The 20,185-nt window shown below is 38.2% G+C and overlaps 1 protein-coding gene across 5 annotated transcripts in view; it reads right to left on the bottom strand.

The window, feature by feature from the left end:
* The window catches only part of melt (melted), a 611,799-nt gene that overhangs the window by 81,940 nt on the left and 509,674 nt on the right, over positions 1–20,185 (bottom strand). For all 5 annotated transcript variants that reach the window (XM_067141908.2, XM_067141909.2, XM_067141912.2 and 2 more), the window contains one exon: positions 15,843–15,971. In XM_067141908.2, coding sequence (XP_066998009.1) covers positions 15,843–15,971 — 129 coding nt within the window. The remainder of the gene's footprint in view (positions 1–15,842; positions 15,972–20,185) is intronic.

Genomic DNA, 20,185 nt, shown 5'->3' with positions numbered 1-20,185 from the left:
TTCCTTATTCCGCGACTTTACATAAAATTCTGTTCACCCATTTTCACGTTCCCCGGCGCTGATATGGACTTAGCAAAAAAATCCGAATCCATGAATATCTCTATCATCATAGCCGGTACGGTAAAAATGTATAAGACGTAAATGATAGGAAATTTTATAATATATAACTTTAGTTATGTAGTATTTATCGATAAGGCCAATAATAACATAAATATTTGAGAATTAAATTTTAGGCCTTCCCCTAAACTACAATTTCACTCAGCGTGAATAAAATTATTTATGGCCTAGATTGTAGCGACTTATTCCCCGACGTTATATACCGATTTTCATTAAATTCTCTTCAGCCGTTTTCTCGTGATAAGCGTGCGTACGCACGTACGTACAGACAGACAGACAGACAAATTACGGAAAATTAAAACGTGCATATCCCCTTGTTACTATGGATGGTCGCGACTGGTACACAAATATCATTCTTTTTAAATTCCAAGCAATGTACGGACAAAACTCTTGTTTTGTTTATATTGAGATAAATAAAAATGAGTCTCAATTGTCTCCAAATGGCTCGTAAAATCTCTAGAAAAGTCACTAGTAGTTATAGTAGTTATTGAAATTCTGTCACTAAATTACTAAGAAACTCAATATCTAGCGACGAGTCTCTAGAATCGACCAAAGAGAATGGAATCGACTAGACTAATGTGAACAAACACCAACATAGAACGCGAGAACGAGAGATTGACAATCGATACACGCGTCGCGATATAAAGGTTTCAATAAACATCGTACATTCGCGAACATTTCCCGCATTCATAAACGTCGATGTTTCGTTTGAAAGTGGCCAATGAGTGAAGGACTTCCGGCCACTGGCGTAAAAAGCTGAAACGGCGGGATTTGAAAATAAATGTTTGAAGTTCACCAAAAAATAAGCTAAATTCGGGAGAAATAATAGAATAATCGGGAGGCGGGAAAAACTGTCGAAAATCGGGAGTCTCCCGCCTAAATCGGGAAAGTTGGCAGGTATGCAACTCTATTTTATGGTTGTGAAGTTTGGTTACATACAGAAGGCACTTACTATATCTGTAAAAATAGCATCAACACTGCAGTAGGAGAATCCTAGGAATAAAGTGGGAAGACAAATGCACTAACATAAGTGTTTTGGAACAACCTAAAACAACAAGCGTTGAGGCTCTCTTAATAAATTACCTGCTTCGATGGACAGATCATGTAGTTCATGTCTTGGTCACGTCTCCCAAAACAAATGTAAAAATGACCCTAAAAATTGGGAGGTTGTAGTAACCCACTCATCTAGAATGGTGTTGCCTCATCCACCAAGGGCATCTATCCTCTGAACTACAGAGGAGAAAACTTCAGTCTAACGAACGTAATGCTAGGAGAGAGCATATGAATAGCAGAAGTATCAACCCTCAAGGACCTACTGCTTTGGATGATTTAAAATTAAAATGTATTTTAACGCCATGTGATCAGTGCGTAAGGTGAAAGGTGCACATTCAATGTACGATGCGAATCTCTGTGCCAAACACGACTGCATACGCTTCTTGTTCGAATACACAAGCTTCAGATAGCAAAGGAGAAACAATTTGACTGACATATGCTACAGGCAATTGTACACCATCATAATCCTGAGACAACACAGCAGTGACTCCTATTTGTGATGCGTCAGTAGTTAAGACAATTTTATTTTGAATATCAGGAAGTCTAAGGTGTGGAGGTGAAGTTAAAAAATTATTTTTCAAATGCCTCATTCTGTTCAATGCCCCATTAAAATTTCTCTTTTCTTCTCTTTCAGTAAGTTTCGGAGAGCAAAAATGCAAATAAAATTTGGTATAAATTTACAATATAAAGCTGTCATTCCCAGAAATCTTCTAACTTTTTTATTTTTAGGACGTCCGACTCGTTGGTTGAACGGTCAGCATACTGGCCTTCGGTTCAGAGGGCCCCGGGTTCGATTCCCGGCCGGGTCGGGGATTTCAACCTTAATTGGTTAATTCCAATGGCACGGGGGCTGGGTGTATGTGTTGTCATCATCATTTCATCCTCATCACGACGCGCAGGTCGCCTCCGGGTGTCAAATAGAAAGATCTGCACCTGGCGAGCCGAACCTGTCTTGGGATATCCCGGCACTAAATCTATACGACATTTCATTTCATTTTTAGGACGAGGAAAGTTCACAATAGGTTTTATTATATCTTTGTTGATTTGGACACTCTTTTCTAACACTGAAAATCCAAGAAAGGGGATTTGTTTTTGAGCAAGCTTTATTTTTGAAATCTTAGCTGTTAGCCCTCCTTTCTTCAATCTTGAAAATACAATGTCTAAATGATCTAAATGTTCATCATAAGTTTTAGAAAACATCACAATATCATCTAAATACTTCGGGACGAACTTATATTGCATATCTCCGAATATTTGAGTCAATATTTTGGGAAGAGCTTGAGTACCAACACTCATTCCAAAAGGAAGTTTATGATACTGGTAAAATTGACAGGGAGTAATAAAGGTAGTGCACTACCTTTGCTAACATCATCTAAACACAACTGATGATGAGCAGAATTTAAAACAATGATAGAAATTATCTTAGCTCCAAACAAGTTCATAAATATTTATTCCAAATGCAAAATATCTTCCACCTGAGCTTACGATAATCCGCCACTGAAAATGAAATGGCGTATGGCTTTTGGTGCCGGGAGATCCGAGGACAGGTCTGGCTCGCCAGATGCAGGTCTTTTGATTTGACGCCCGTAGGCGACCTGTGCGTCGTGATGAGGATGAAATGATGATGAAGATAACAAATACACCCAGCCCCTGTGCCAGGGAAATTAACCAATGGTGGTTAAAATTCCCAACCCTGCCGGGAATCGAACCCGGGACCCCTGTGACCAAAGAGCAGCACGCTACCCATTTAGCCATGGAGACGGACTAATCAATTTTTGCCATCTTTTTTCAGAATGAAGAAATCTGGTGATGCAAACGCAGAATGTGAGGGTTCAATTGCACCTTGTTCTAACAATTCCTATGGGCCGATGACCTTCGATGTTAGGCCCCTTAAAACAACAAGCAGCTAACAATTCCTTTACATTCTGCTTTATTTGTAATCATTTTTTTGGAGACAGCTGGTAAGGAGGGGATCTGACTGGGGTATTATCTGTTTACTCAATGTGGTATTTAGAGTATTTATTATCTCCCAATTTATCATTTAAAAGAATAGTAAACTTGGACAATAAATACATTTTATTCCTCTTGATCCTTTTAAATGATTCAGAATCTTCACAGCCTTGCACAGAATTTCTTTTATTTGAAGAAAATCTAAGGCTCACAGAGTTATCATTAAATTTGATAGATATCCTAAGATAACAGCATTTGATAATTCTTTCAGAATATGAAAATTTTTTTTGGTAGTTGTTTTACATCGCACCGACACAGATAGGTCTTATGGCGACGATGGGACAGGGAAGGGCTAGGAGTGGGAAGGAAGGGGCCGTGGCCTTAATTAAGGTACAGCCCCAGCATTTGCCTGGTGTGAAAATGGGAAACCACGGAAAACCATTTTCAGGGCTGCTGACAGTGGGGTTTGAACCTACTATCTCCCGAATACTGGACACTGGCCGCACTTAAGCGACTGCAGCTATCGAGCTCGGTATATGAAATTTATGAGACCACCTTAGATTTATGTATGTATGTATGTATGTATGTTTAAAGAATTCATCCAACACAATAGAAAGATTTGCTCCAGTAATATAGAAATTCTAAACAGGACAGCGCATTTGCATAACTTTGGGATTTTGAAAGCCTAGAGCAGAGTACCTGAAATCTTTCATATCTTTGCTCTCTATCAGCTTAAATTTTGCCTCACATTGTTAATAAGTAAATGGCATTGAGACTGAACATGTCCAGATTTATATAATAATAGCATATTACAGTAGGGCGTTATACCTTTCATGTCTTTCAGCATGAAATTTTCTGTATTATACTCTCTCTTATATTCACACGTATGCTTCCCCATTTAAATTATTTCTTAAGCTTTCTGAAAACAGATTCTTGCACCTGAATTGTTAACTCCTGTAATTCTTGATCTGATGTTGGCGCTTGTTTGAAAAGACATGTCTTTTGACATCTCGAAGTGTGTTCTGAATAATTAGTGTGACTAAATTTTGCTCTGTTCTTTCATGTAACTTTATTTTATCTATGAAGTCAAGCAATAACTGATTTTCACTCTGGAAATTGAGACTAATTTTAGTCCTTCTCAATTCTTCTAATTGTCTCTTATGAACTTATTATTTTAGAATAGCCTCCTGTAATTTTTCCCAAGAAACTACTCCCTCGTTTCATAATTTAATTAAAAGGCAATTTAATCTCCCTTGTGTCTTAGTAAAAATATTTAAAAGTATATCCTCTACAGGCATGATTGCACTCTTGATTACTTGTAATACTTCCATTAAAAATGTAATTAATTCTCCCATATTATTCAAATTGCATGTTTGAGTTTTTGTGCACCAATTACTACAGACTCGCAACCATGCTTTAATTCTAACATTATTTATCATTTCCCCTTCTACATAACTGCTGCATCCTACACCTGCTCTTATCCCCTTGTCATATTCATACCTTGGTCTATTCCTACTGCTTTTACCACCTACACTTCCTTAAAAAACCAACTGCACAAGTCCTGGGTGTCTTTAGATGTGTCTTGTCATTGTATCTCTTCTTTTCGTCAAATTTAGCCACTACGATCACCTCTCACCAATTCAATTCAGTATCTCTTCATTCGTAATTCGATCTATCCATCTCACCTTCCGTATTCTTCTGTAACAACACACTTTGAAAGCTTCTATTCTCTTTCCTTCTGAGCGAGTTATCATCCATGTTTCACTTCCATACATTGCCACACTCTAAACAAAAGTCTTCAAAAGCATCCTTCTAATTCCTATATCAGTGTTCGAGGTGAGCAAGTTTCTTTTCTTAAGAAAGGCCTTCTTTGCTTGTGTTAGCCTGCATTTTATGTCCTACTAACTTCTTCCACAGTTAGTTATTTTACTACCCAAGTAACAATAATCATCTACTTTCTTTAAGACATCATTTCCTAAACTAATATTTCCTGCATCACCTGACTTTGTACAACTGCACTCCTTTACTTATGTTTTGGACTTATTTATTTTCATCTTGTACTCCTCACCCAAGACTCCATCCATACCTTTCAGCAACTTCCCCAGATCTTTTGCAGTCTCAGATAAAATAACAATATCATCAGCAAATCTCAGGGATTTTATTTCCTCTCTTTGGATTGCAATTCCCTTTCCAAATTCCTCTTTGATTTCTTTTACTGCCTGTTCTATATAAACATTGAAAAGGAGGGGTGACAAACTGCAGCCTTGTCTCACCCCCCTCCAGATTGCTGCTTCTTTTTCATGGCCCTCGATTCTTATTGTTGCAGACTGATTTTTATTTAGATTGTAGATAATTCTTCTTTCTTGGTACCTGATCCCGACCACCTTCAGAATCTTAAATAGCATGGTCCAATCAACATTATCATATGCCTTTTCTAGATCTACGAATGCCATGCATGTGAGCTTGCCCGCCTTAATTCGATTCTCTAAGATCAGACGTAAAGTCAGGATTGCTTCGCATGTTCCCAGATTTCTTCTGAAGCCAAATTGATCATCTCCCAACTCAGTTTAACTTGTCTTTCCATTCTTCTGTAAACAATATGTGTTAGAATTCTGCAGGCATGAGATACTAAACTAATGGTGCGGTAGTTTTCACACTTGTCAACACCGGTTTTCTTGGGAATAGGTATAACAACATTCTACCAAAAATTGGATGGTACTTCTCCTGTCTCATACATCTTGCACACCAGATGAAATAACCTTACCATGCTGGTTTCTTCTAAAGCAGTCAGTAATTCAGACGGAATGCCATCAATTTCAGGTGCTTTGCTCCTATTTAGGTCTCTCAAAGCTCTGTCAAATTCTGACCTCAAAATTGGGTCCACCATTTCATCAGCATCAACAGCCTCTTCTTGTTCCAAAACCATATCATCTGTGCCCTTCTCTTGATACAACTGTTGGATATGTTCCTGCCATCTTTCTGCCTTCTCTTCTTCCCCTAGAAGTGGTTTTCCATCTGAGCTCCTAATATTCATACACCTAGTTTTCCTTTCTCCAAAGGTTTCCTTGATTTTCCTGTATACAGCATCTACCTTTCGTAGGACCATACAACTTTCAACATTCTTGCACTTCTCCTTCAGCCATTCTTCTTTAGCTGCCCTGCACTTCCTATCCACTTCATTCTTTAATCGCCTGTATTCTTTTCTGCCCACCTCATTTTTTGCATTCTTGTACTTTTGTCGTTCATCAATCAGGTCTAGTATCGGTTGAGTTATCCATTGATTCTTAGTTGATCTTTCCTTTGTTCCTAATATCTCTTCAGCAGCCCTACTGGCCTCATCCTTCATGACTATCCGTTCTTCTTCTACCGTGTTCCCTTCAGCCTTTCCATTTAGTCCTTGTGCAATATGTTCCTTGAAACAATCCTTCATACTTTTTTCTTTCAACTTGACTAGATCTCATCTCAAAGGATCATCGGCGGGACGAGCGACGTAGCTCACAACGACGCTAAGAATGTCATTTCTGAACTTAAATGTACACTAGGTAAGCTGACTCACACTAACATCTTTGTAGTGAACGTGCCCCACAGGCATGATTTGATTAGAGACTCGTGTGTGAACATTGAAGTGGACAAAGTTAATACAGATATGGTTAAAATTTGTAAACATTTTCGTAATACACAGGTAATTGATAGCAGCAGTTTCGAGAGACACTGTTACACAAAGCATGGCCTTCATCTAAACAATTCAGGTAAACAAAAGATAGCAAATATTGTTCTAGATTTTATTAATCTTAAGATATGTACTGTAAAAGAGGCAACTCCCTTGAATTATAATACTGACCAGGAAAACTAGTAGAAAGAGCCAGCCGTACTTCAAGCTGGCTCAGCCAACTAGAAAATGAAACTCAGGAAAGTAACGAATTTCAAGTTAACCAATTGCAACAGTCAAGTTTTAGGGAGGAAGGGGGTCTGAGATTGCTCTTGGTAAACTGTCAGAGTGTAGTAAATAAACAATTAACATTCGGTACATTGATGGAATCTTATGAGACTGATGTGGTGATAGGAGTGGAATCGTGGTTGAGAGAAGGGGTGGGTAACAGAGAAGTATTTCCAGAAGGGTACACAGTCTATCGTAGAGACCGAGGAGATAAAAAGGGAGGGGGGTGTTTATTCTGGTGAAGGAAACTTATTGTTCACATGAATGGTTTACCGATGAAAGGGATGAAATATTAGGGATAAAATTAATTTGTGATAATATGATGGAGGTGGGAATTATAGGAACATACAGGCCAGCAAGAGAGGAAAGGGACGTGGAAATATTTGAGAAAATAATAGATTATACTCATAAAAACAATAATAATGATGTGGTAATAATTGGGGGAGATCTAAACTTGCCTGAAGTTGAATGGAATGGAGCTACAAGTGAAGCCCATGAACAGAAACTGGCAAATAAGTTAATCTGGGAGGGAGGATTTACACAAGTAGTACAAGAACCAACTCGTCTCAATAACTTACTAGATGTATTCTTGATTAAACCATGGGAAATTGTTGATAAAACTGAGGTAATTGAAGGAATAGGTGACCATAAGGCTGTAATAATGGATGTAGGACTGATACCAAAAAGGCTTAATAAGAGGGTCACACAAGACAAGAAATTGTACAGAAAAACTAAAGTTGATGAATTTGGGACTTACCTTAAATCACAATTCAGTTGTTGGATAAGTGAAGGGAGTAATGTGGATACACTTTGGGCTAAATTCAAAGGAATCATTTGGGAAGGAGAGAAGAGATTTGTACCTGTTAAGAAGGGTAAAATGACCTCAGACCCTGTTTATTATACAAAGGAAATAAGAAAATTAAAAAGAAAATGTAGAATAGTAAACAGGAAAATCAAAGAAGGTAGGGAGAGTAGAGAAACTAGAAAACAGCTAATGAGGGAACTGAATAGAGTGAAAAAGGAAGCAAAAGAGAATTATATGAATGGCATTCTTCAAGAGCGTAATGACCACAAAGGGAAATGGATAAAGCTGTATTCATATATCAGGAATCAAAAAGGAAAAGGAATCCAAATTCCTACAATGGTGGGAGAAGCGGGTGAACACTATTTAACAGATACTGAGAAAGCAAACCTCTTTAGTAAGGAATTCAGATATTCAGTAGATGATTGTCAGGAGTTGGAAACCGAAACAGAAGATACAGAAGGAGAGACACAAAGGGAAACAAGAAGCTTCTCATTCACAAATGAAGATATTTTCAGAGAAATCGAACTGCTTCAGCAAGGAAAAGCAGCAGGAAGTGATCAAATTACTGGGGAGGTGTTAAAGACAATGGGGTGGTACATAGTGCCTTATTTAAAATTTCTCTTTGACTATGTCATAAATAATAGTGTAATACCAAAGGAATGGAAGGAATCTATAATAATACCAATTTATAAAGGAAAGGGTGATAAAAGGAAACCAGAAAACTACAGACCAATCAGCCTGACCAGTATAGTTTGTAAAATACTGGAGAGTTTAATATCAAAGTACATCAGAGGGATATGTGATGATAAAAATTGGTTCATGAGGAGCCAGTATGGATTTAGAAAGAAATTTTCTTGTGAGGCACAACTGATGGGATTTCAGCAGGACATATCGGATCAATTGGATTCAGGAGGCCAGTTAGATTGCATAGCCATAGATCTTTCCAAAGCCTTTGATAGAGTGGAACATGGAATATTATTAAAGAAATTGGAGGGAATAGGACTGGACGTAAGGGTTACACGTTGGGTGAAAACATTTCTAAATTCAAGGGTTCAGAAAGTCAAAGTAGGAAATAATGTATCTCAGGAAGAGAAAGTTTGGAAGGGAATTGCACAGGGTAGTATAATCGGTCCGTTACTTTTCTTAATATACGTAAATGATTTAGGGAATAATATAACATCAAAAATAAGGTTGTATGCAGATGACATAATTGTTTATAGGGAAATAAATACCATTGAGGATTGTTCAGAATTACAAAGGGACCTTGAGAGTATCCAACAATGGGTTGAAGAGAATAATATGAAGGTTAATGGAGGCAAATCAACTGTTATAACATTTACAAACAGGAGTTTTAAAACTGAATTTGAATATACTTTGGATGGGGTAGTTATCCCAAAAGATGGCAAGTGCAAATACTTAGGTGTAAAATTTGAAAGTAATTTGCACTGGAAGGGTCATGTGGATGACATTGTTGGGAAAGCATACAGATCATTACATGTCATAATGAGGCTACTTAAAGGATGCAACAAAGAATTAAAAGAGAAAAGTTACCTAAGTATGGTTCGTCCATTATTGGAATATGCAAACAGTGTTTGGGATCCTCACCAAGAATACCTAATAAAAGAAATAGACGGTGTGCAGAGGAAAGCAGCAAGGTTTGTAACAGGGGATTTCAGGAGAAAGAGTAGTGTATCAGAAATGTTAAAGGAACTAGGGTGGGAAACTTTAAGTAAGAGAAGGGAGAAAACTAGACTTATAGGGTTATATACAGCCTATACAGGAGAAGCAGCATGGGGAGATATCCGTGAGAGGCTTCAGTTGGAAAATAATTATATCGGCAGGACTGACCACAAATGTAAAATTAGAAGAAATTTTAGTAGAAGCGATTGGGGTAAATTTTCATTCATTGGGAAGGGTGTAAAGGAGTGGAACAGTTTACCAGGGGTAGTGTTTGATCCTTTTCCAAAATCTGTACAGATATTCAAGAAGAGAATAAACAGCAACAGAGAAAATAAATGAAATGTTAGAGGGCATTCGACCAGTGCAGGTTAATGTAAATAAAAAAATGTGTGTGAATAAATTAATTCCATCCCCTAGTCTAAGGAGTTTGGACAGCCAAAGTAGGGGACTGCCTGTAGGGGTGAAGTACAGTGGGGACTTCGAGGGCCCTGGGACCGCTACGGTAGCTGTGAAGGCCCTTCAGGAACTCTGAAAAGTGGTGGTAAAAGGGGCTCTGGTTAAGACGCAGCAGGTCGTTATGCTACTTAGGTTCCAGAATGGGTAAAGGAAAACAGAAAAAAGTAAATAAATGCAATTTAAATTTTAATCTTATACCAGTTGTACAGTATCATTTGAAGTAATTCCACATAAAATATATCAGTTGACTATATTTGTAAGTAGTACAGGAGATATTATTAGTAGAATTTTGTAAACAATATAAATTTACTAAGGATGAGCTGTGTGTTTAATAGAAAAAATTGTTAGCGTAAATTGTATAATATTGTATTATAGGAAAATTTTGTTCTCTTGTTAATTTAATATTTAGTGCCTGACAATAATGTATTTTAGTGTACCATTTGCCACCGAGGTAGGCACCTCATTTGCAAATAAAGAGATTTTGATTTTGATTTGAAACCTTGCAAAACAAAGTATCTTGGAGTGTCGAATAATGAAAAGAACATTTACACGCAGTATTGCATCCTCCTGAATAGTGGTATTAAAGCCACAAGAAAAAAAAAGCAAATAATTTAGTGCAATACTGCTTTCACTTAAATTGTATTAAATTAACAATGACAAATATTTAACTTCTTTTGCTATCTGTTCTACGTTGCAGTAACACAAAGAGGTTGTATGGCGATGATGGGATAGGAATGGTACGGAACTGACCATGGCCTCAATTAAGGTACACCTCAAATATTTGCCTGGTGAAAACAAATGGGAAGCCATCTTTGGAAAGGCTAACAGTGGGATTTGAACCCACTATATTCCAAATGCAAGTTCACAGCTATATGAACAAGCAGCACAAGCAACTCGCTCGGTTAACACTTACAAATACTCTGTAGTGTATTATCATTTTACTAACACTTCTACAATCAGCTTAATATTGCACCGACATCGATAGGCCTTATGGCGATGATAGGATAGGAAAGGATTAGGAATGGGAAGAAAGCAGCTGTGGCTTTTATTAAGGTACAGTCCCAGCATTTGGCTGGAGTGAAAATGGGAAACCACAGAAAACCATCTTCAGAGCTGCCGACAGTGAGGTTTGAACCAACTATCACTAACACTTCATATGCTCTGACATAATTATTTCTTGGCTTAGTAAATTTCTGAAATAGAAACTGCAGATTCTAAGTGTGATAACACCTCAAAAAAGGCATTTTCCAAGTTGTAGCACTATTGAACTGTATCATGATACATGTTAGAATGGATGATTATGAAGAATTTTACTTTTATTTCATTCTAGTTTAGTTTATTTTTTATGTTTGAAATTTGAATTTTGGTAAATAAAATATGGTTTAGTCTATACGAGTACAAATTAAATAGTGTCAGACTCCTTGGCTGAATGGCCAGCATTGAGGCCTTCGTTCAGAGGGTCCCGGGATCTATTCTTGGCCAGGTCAGGGATTTTAATTACAGCAGATTAATACTTCTGGCTTGGGGACTGAGTGTTTGTGTTTGTCCCAACACTTTCCTCTTCACATTCATACAACATATTACACTACCAACCACCACAGAAACATGCAAAGTGATTACATCCCTCCATATAGGGCTGGCATCAAAAAGGGCACCCAGCCACAAAACAGGGCCAAATCCACATGTGCGACAGTTTGCACCAAATGTGGAGAAAAGCGGTAGAAAAAGAAGTAGTACAAATTAAATAATAATAATAATGTTATTTGTTTTACGTCCCACTAACTACACTTTTACGGTTTTTGGAGACGCCGAGGTGCCGGAATTTCGTCCCGCAGGAGTTCTTTTACGTGCCAGTAAATCTACCAACACGAGGCTGACGTATTTGAGCACCTTCAAATACCACCGGACTGAGCCAGGATCGAACCTGCCAAGTTGGGGTCAGAAGGCCAGCGCCTTAACCGCCTGAGCCACTCAGCCCGGCTACAAATTAAATAGTAACATTAAGTGTGACATAACTTTATTTAGTAACCATGTTATGTTGTTGATGTTTGCCACCTCATTTTAGAGGCTTAATTTGCTCATTGGCTCCACATACTTGAACATCTATAATTAACTGTGTACAAGATTGTGATAATTGTTCTGGGACTTAAAGAAAAGTATTATCACAGTATTTGAACTCAAATGAATGAGAAAATTGTTTGAAAAAAAAAACTACATTCAGGACAGCTGAAAGGTATATCAATCCTGATGCCAAGAACACTTAATACAAGTCACGTTATCTTTGACTGGAGATTAGTAATGTATAGTATTAGTGCATCAAACTTCAGGTAACAAAGAACAGAGGGAAGGAGGCTACACTAACAACTATGGCCAGAGTCAAACTTCACACATTTAAATCCTGCAGACCATTAAAGATAGTAGAAACCTTGGCCAAGTATAAACATAATCTGTATCAGTTACTTGAAGGGCATATTCTTCAGGTCTCTTGTCTTGAAGCTAACAAGCATATTATTTCCAAGTCCTGGATGTTGTTAACAACAGTAATTTCTGTTCAATGAAACTTTTTATCCTTAAATTTCTTTTCATTTTACTCAACTTCTATTACTGAACCTTTCATAAGTATATTTACTATCTTAATTGGTGTTTCACCAATGATCAACACTTTCTGCTGATGGAAAGGTTGTCATCTTCCTTGATCACACTCACATAATTACCAAATATGCGCGAATGATATACCTACGTTGAATACCAATACAGTAGAAGTCTGCTAAAGCAAGAATTCATAATAGCAAAAAATTCATTTTCTATAATGGATTATCATTGTATTCAATTTTTCAAACAAGTTGGAAATGATTTTTTTTAAATCACTAAAATTTTCATGAAACGGCAATCAGTTAGTTCAAAATTTACATTTTCGCAGATAATTTCCATACTGAAGCTTACTTGTTAGATATTTTCTAATTCTGATACTATGTGAATGCAAATGTTACATTCTGTTCTTAAAAATTATAATAGTACCACTCTAGAGACTTCTGTGGCAGACATTTCATTTTTCTTACTCAAACAACATCACCTAACCTAACTTAAGATTGTACAAACGTTTCAGGTCCCAGCAGAGTAATGATAATCCTTACCATTTTTTTTTTTTTTTTTTTAATTTAACATCGCACTAACACATCACAGGATTCTGACGACACAAGGGATGGAAAAGGCTAGGACTGGGAAGGAAGCAGCTGTGTCCTTAATTAAGGTACATTTGCCTGGTGCAAAACATGGGAATGCTATAAATTTCCATGGGAACAGCCTTTCTGACATTTCACAAAACACAAGAATATATAACCTAATCTATGAAATCAGTGATGCACGCTGCCAAATCTTGAGAAGTATCACATTTACTTCATATTTTATTTCTTGCTTGTGGTTTAAGTCGCACTAAAGTACAGGTATCAAAGGTTTTCAGTTATGGAAGGATGCCATCTTCAGGGCTGCAGAAGGTGGGATTCAAATCCACCATTTCCTGAAGCCTTTATTTTGAATGAGTTAACAAGTGCTTCGGCCATGATATACACACTTATTGCAAAAACACATTCTTCCCTTTTGTTTCGAACTTGAATGTTTGTTTACACCAGTCAGAATCATGAGTCGACAATTACTAATCAACTGTGACAGTTCTTTGGACTGTTGGCAAGAGCACTAGTTAGTTCACGTAGCAAGAAATGGGTATGGAAGATGATTTATCCCATTGAATATAAAAGCTGTAGTGTGTAAATATCAATGACAGAAAAAATAATGCAGGCTAAATCACTCGTAATAAGGGATGAATCGATGAAAGGGTTCTTGTTGTAGCCTACGTATATTGCACTGTTTAAAATAAGGATTTTTGAGTGGCATAAAAGAAAGTTGTCATTACTACAGTGTTCTCACTATATACTGTATTCACTACGGCAGCCTTGTTTTACTTCATCTACTCCCACTAATTGAAAACTGTAAATACTAAAGTAAAACAAAAATTCGTCTGACCTGCATTACCAGTTTGCTAATTAAATAAAATTACTCTAGTGCTAACACAATATTTTCTTCATAATTGGTTAAGAGACATTACACAGTGCTAGATTTCCTAAGAAACTTGAAGTTATTTCAACATGTGTGCCATCCACGGTCTAGCCCTACAAACTGTAATTTTTAACTCTTGCTTATGTTATAGCTTTCAAACAACACATTTAACTCGTGACCATATATCCACACGGATCTTTTCAGTCTCATATTTACATATTCCGTTTTCAATTTCTGGAAACTTTGCTTTGTGTCTGCAAAATGCACAGCAGTTACTGCTTGTCTGTTCAAGACAGGCCTTATTTTCCCTCCAATCCCATATGGAACTCTCACAGACAACTTACCTTTTTCCCCACAGTGTGATTACCAATTTGTACTCTCCCTTCAATAATGCTTTCCTTTAGCCATGAATGACCTATAACGAGAACTCATACTGGCCAACCTAAACACATGATATTATTTAAACTGACGTCACATAAATGATACAATATGGATGCAACACCCTTCTTGGTTTCAGCAGAAATAGATTTGCCAACAAAGTGGGCAGAAAAAACACCAACTTGCAGATTTTAGAATGTCAGGAGTACTGTATGACCTTGACACAAACAATACCCTCATCCCAAATTTCCGCCACCAAATTTTTTGCATATATGCTATACTAGGATTTGAAACAGTTTTCATTTTCAGAGCTTTATCTCCAGTACCTTGTGTACTAGGTCCACTAACACTCCTTGTAAAAAAAGAAAGTGAACTCAGTCTGAACTCAGATCAACCATCCAAGGACTCTCATACATCAACCATCCTAGTAGAAGCAATTAACGAATCCATCTGAAAAGTGGAAGATTTGAGTTATAGTCCTAAAGGTGGTCATATTTTCAGTTCTTTTACCTTAGATAATGTCCACCATCACCACCAACAAAACTACACTCTCTCGTATCACCACCACTGACTCACTTTTTTCTACGTTGCTTTTTTATCTCCATTCTCCAATCTTCCTATTACTTGCATTAAGTTGTTCTTACACTTCTCCATTACCCTTTTAGAAATTGTATCATCATCAGGAAAAATAGTTCTTATACTTATACTTCCATAGGCTACAGCAATGATATCATCTACCATAGTTATGAAGAATAAAGATGGCAAATACTTCCCCGTCTCAGTCTGGTTTCAAATTCAAAACATCTTGTTTAGCTAACCTGGGTCTTGACATAACTGCAACCTTTTTATTTTTTCTTTCCTGATATCTTTCTTGATAAGACTTTACCAAATGTTTGCTCCAAGAAGCTTTTCTGAATCAATGAAATGTCACTATCATATTCTTCTCTACTCTCGATGATTTTTCACACTTTGTCTCACTTTGAAATTGGGCTCCACTGCCATTTCTACTTCTGAAATAAAACTATTCTAGAATTCATCCCATGATTTTGGCAACAAAGGACATAACTGGTAATCCTGTATTAATTATTATATACCACCTTATTACCTTTCTTTAAAAAAAAAGTGGTATAATTATTTACATTTATCTATCTTCTGGGAGAAGTTCTCTTTCTATACACTCATGAATAGTTTGTATGTTCCCTGAAATCCCTATTTCTATAACAACTTTATCTATTCCCACAGTTTTCAACCACTCTCTTCTTTTTAACACCCACTTCTTAAATTTAAATTTATCATCAGTACAACTAAAACTACATGCAATGATCCAAAATCAAAACTGTGCAGGCTAGTGTGATTATAACTAGAAGATACTATTGTTCAGTAGCCACATTCCAAGTTATAAGGTGTACTTACCTTAGTGCAGGGAAAGGCAGATGTCACAAGGGTAAGAAATGTTTTATTCTCACACTTTAAGATGTCCCAGCAATTTTTCAGACTGCTTACAGATGAGTCTCGAGAGCTCAGTGCTGACTCAGATCGTGCCTGCAGCAAGTAGGGATAGAAAAAATTATACTTTTATAGCAAAAACAACCTTTAAGAATTCTATACATTTGTGCAACAGCATGTTTGTTTGTCTACCCCTTAGTCCTGTTTCTTGATATGGGGTCGGGGATGAGATGAGAGGCATATTTTTATGGCTGGCTGCCATTACTGCTAGTTGCTTTACGTCGCACCGACACAGATAGGTCTTATGGCGACGATGGGACAGGGAAGGGCTAGGAGTGGGAAGGAAGCGGCCGTGGCCTTAATTAAGGTACAGCCCCAGCATTTGCCTGGTGTGAAAATGGGAAACCACGGAAAACCATTTTCAGGGCTGCCGACAGTGGGGTTCGAACCTACTATCTCCCGAATACTGGATACTGGCCGCATTTAAGCGACTGCAGCTATCGAGCTCGGTGCTGTCATTACTGATGCCAATTCAGTTGAAGAGTTAATGAAATGCAGGATGGTGAACAAATTGGGTAAGGAGGTGAAAGAAATCACCTGTGGCCTATGAATTAGAACTGTCCCGGCATTTGCCTGAAAGTGAAAAATGGATTTGTGGAGCAACAAAATATTAAATTCAATCCCAATTATACTGTTTACTATTTTGATATCAAGCAAAAAGCAAGGTCATGAAGGCCCGTGGAGGGGTGGAAGGTAAAGGCTTCCACTATCTGTAACCTCGGCACTTGATGGGGTAAAGTGGTTAGCTCTACGCCCGGCCGCCTTTGCCACCATGAATTAACCTGGTACTCATTTTTGGTGTCGGCTGAGTGAACCTCAGGGACATGTGCACCTCCGGAAGTGGAAATCTTGTTTCTTAAATTTTACGACTTCCTGACGGGGATTCGAACCCACGTCCTTCCGGGCACGCTTTTACCGCCTTGGCCAGACAGCCCCACTATTTTGATATCACTACTATATATTCCAATATTCCTATAAATAAATAAATGGCATATGGCCTCCGGAGAAGCCTGGTGCAGGTCTTTTTCTAGTACATGGCCTATTAGGCGACCTGCATGTCTCTGAAGATGAGGGCCCTACCTAGGATGATTTCTAATGTTGAATACGCCACACACACCCAACCCCCAAGCCACTGGAATTAACCAATTAAGGTTAAAATCCTCAACCCAGCCGGGAATCAAACCCGGGACCGTCTGAACCGAAGGCCAGTACGCTGACCATTCAGCCAATGAGTCGGTCAATATTCCTATAACTGACACTATTAATTTAATTAGCACTACTATGTATTTCATTATTCCAATGACTGACACTATTAATTTAATGAAAAATAACTTACATAAACATAATAAACTTAGCAAAACTGAAACAGAATACTTCATGAGAATTTTGAGTTTTGTATTAGACAACAATTATATCACTTTTAATAACACTATATATCAACAGAAAGGTTTACCAATGGGATCATCAGTTTCTGAAATCCTTGCAGATATATACATAGGTCATTTAGAAAGTACTAAAATAATCAATAACTTTAAAGTTCTTATATAATAAATAATAATGTCATTGGTTTTGTACGTCCCACTAACTACTTTACAGTTTTCGGAGATGCTGAGGTGCCGGAATTTAGTCCCATAGGAGTTCTTTAACGTGCCAGTAAATCTACCAACACGAGGCTGATGTATTTAAGCACCTTGAAATACCACCGGACTGAGCCAGGATCGAACCTGCCAAGTTGGAGTCAGAAGGCCAGCGCTCAACCATCCGAGCTACTCAGCCCGGCAAAGGTATTATATGCTGGGCAAGATATGTAGATGGAAAGTTTGTTATTTTAGATGAACAATTTTCAGATGTAGTAACATTATTAAATTATCTTAATTTTATAAATCCTTCAGTGTGTCTGGCCGAATATTCCGCTACAGTAATGGAGCAAGTCCGTACAGCCAGCGACTCAACGCCGAGTGTCAGGTGGCGGTAAATAACTCTACTCCCTTAAGGGGCAAACGGTTTTGGGCGGATGAGCCCCTTTAGGTAGGTTGATGGTCTTTCCAGTGTAGGAAATGACACTGGAACACATCACAATTGTGAAGGAGGAATCCGTTACTCTCATGGTTCCCAACGGTCGTGGAAGCAGAATGACAGAAAGTATGATCAACAAATGATGAATAAGTTAATATTGGAAAGGACAGCTGAATCAAAAAGTGATGGATCCATCTAGACAGAAATAATATTCTAGACATGGCGCTGATAAAACCAGATGAGCTCTATAAAGAAACTCAAATGATATATGGTATAAGTGATCATGAATGTGTTTTTGTCATAGTTAAAAATACTATGTGATAGAACGGAATGTCGTAAAAGTAGAACTATTAGGCAATACCATATGGTTGAAAGAAAGGCATGGGGAAATTTTTAAAAAGCAATTATGAGTGATAAAATATGTAAACAGCCTATGGGATGGGTTTAAAGAAATTGTTGAGGAGTGGGAAAACAGATATGTACTTTTAAAAGTGGTAAGGAATGGTAAGGATCTATTATAACTGGGAAATAAAGAGATTAAGAAGAAGGTGCAGATTAGAAAAGAACAGAATTAGGATTGGTTGCGGAAGTAAGGAGAGACTGAAAGAGCTTACAGAAATTGAATTTCAAGTCAGCTAAGGATAATATGATGGCAAATGTAATTGGCAGCCGTACGAATTTCAGGGAGCAATGGAAGGATATGTATAGATACTTTAGGTCATAAAGTGGTTCCAGGAAGGACATTCCAGGGATTATTAATGAACAAGGGGAGCGTATATGTGAGGACTTACAGAAGGCAGCAGTATTCAATCAGCAGTATGTAAAGGTAATTGTTTATAAAGATACAGTCCAGGTAGAGGAGGAGACTAGTACTGGAGAATTACTGAAATTTACCTATGATGATAAAGACATTTACAAAGATACAAAAGTTGGAAACTACAAAGGCAGCTGGGATTAATAAGATTTTTGGGATATAATGCCACATCTGAAATACTTATTTGATTACTGTTTGCATGAAGGAACAATACCAAATGAATGGAGAGTTGCAAATAGTGGCCCCAATGTACACTCATGTTCATAAAAACCAGAACACCTATAAAGACTAGAGATAGGAAGTTCATATTCACAGGACATGTGCATTAGTATGTACTGAAGAAATGAATAGCATTTGAACCATGTCAGCCCTCAGGCTCAAGGTCCACATCGATATTTCAGCGCACCACCACCGACTGGTAAAATGTGCCTGCGGCTAACATTGTCACCATAAACCGAAGGTACTGGATCAGTGTAACTTGAGCAGACGTGCAGGATGCCTCGCAAATGTATGCAAGAACCGTACCGTCAAATGAGTGAGTTTGAAAGAGAGCGCATTATTGGCATGAGAGAACGTGATGCATCCATCTGGGAAATTGCTGCTCGTGTGGGATGAAGTGTGTCGGCAGTGCAACAGGTGTGTACAGAATGGTTCACAGAAGGCCGCAGATGGGTCTGGTCGCAACACCAGACCACTCCCCGAGAAGATAGACACCTCACCCGAATGGCAATGCAGGACAGATATGCGTACTCCTCAGCTCTGGCGGAACAGTGTAACACATCGTACACTATCAGGAGTGACAGTCAGTTGCCTTTTATTACGGTCTGGGTTACTGGCGCATCGTCCACTTCTCCGCCTTCCTTTGACTAATGTGCATAAACATGCTAGACTGCAATGGTATATGGAACGACATCACTGGGGACAGGAATGGCAGCAGATAGTGTTTTCGGACAAAGCCAGGTTTTGTCTGTTTGAAAATGATGGCCGCATTTCGGTTTGCCACAGAGAGGGTGAGAGAGGTATCACACTGACTGCATTTGCACACACCATAAAGTGCCGACTCAAGGCCTTATGGTGTGGGGTGCTATTGGGTACAACCACAAATCACAGTTTGTGCATGTCCAGGGCACTGTGACCATTTTGACCTACGTGAATGACATCCTGCGACCCGTAGCCATACCCTTTCTGCACAACACCCTAGGTGCCATATTTCAGCAGGACATTGTTCGACCACATGTTGCTGCACGAACGCGTGCCTTCTTGTTGGCACAGGATGTCAGACTGTTGCCCTGGCCCGCCCAATCACCGGACTTGTCGCCAATCAAAAATGTGTGAGATATGGTGAAACGATGGGTGTGGCATTGCGACCCAGTGCCAACCACCAAAGATGAACTGTGGAACCAGGTGAATGCAGCATGGA

Source organism: Anabrus simplex, chromosome 2 (assembly GCF_040414725.1).
Source record: "Anabrus simplex isolate iqAnaSimp1 chromosome 2, ASM4041472v1, whole genome shotgun sequence".
In the NCBI taxonomy this organism is placed as follows: domain Eukaryota; kingdom Metazoa; phylum Arthropoda; class Insecta; order Orthoptera; family Tettigoniidae; genus Anabrus; species Anabrus simplex.
Note: the sequence above shows the minus strand (reverse complement) of the source record. Positions and strands in the feature narration are given on the sequence as shown.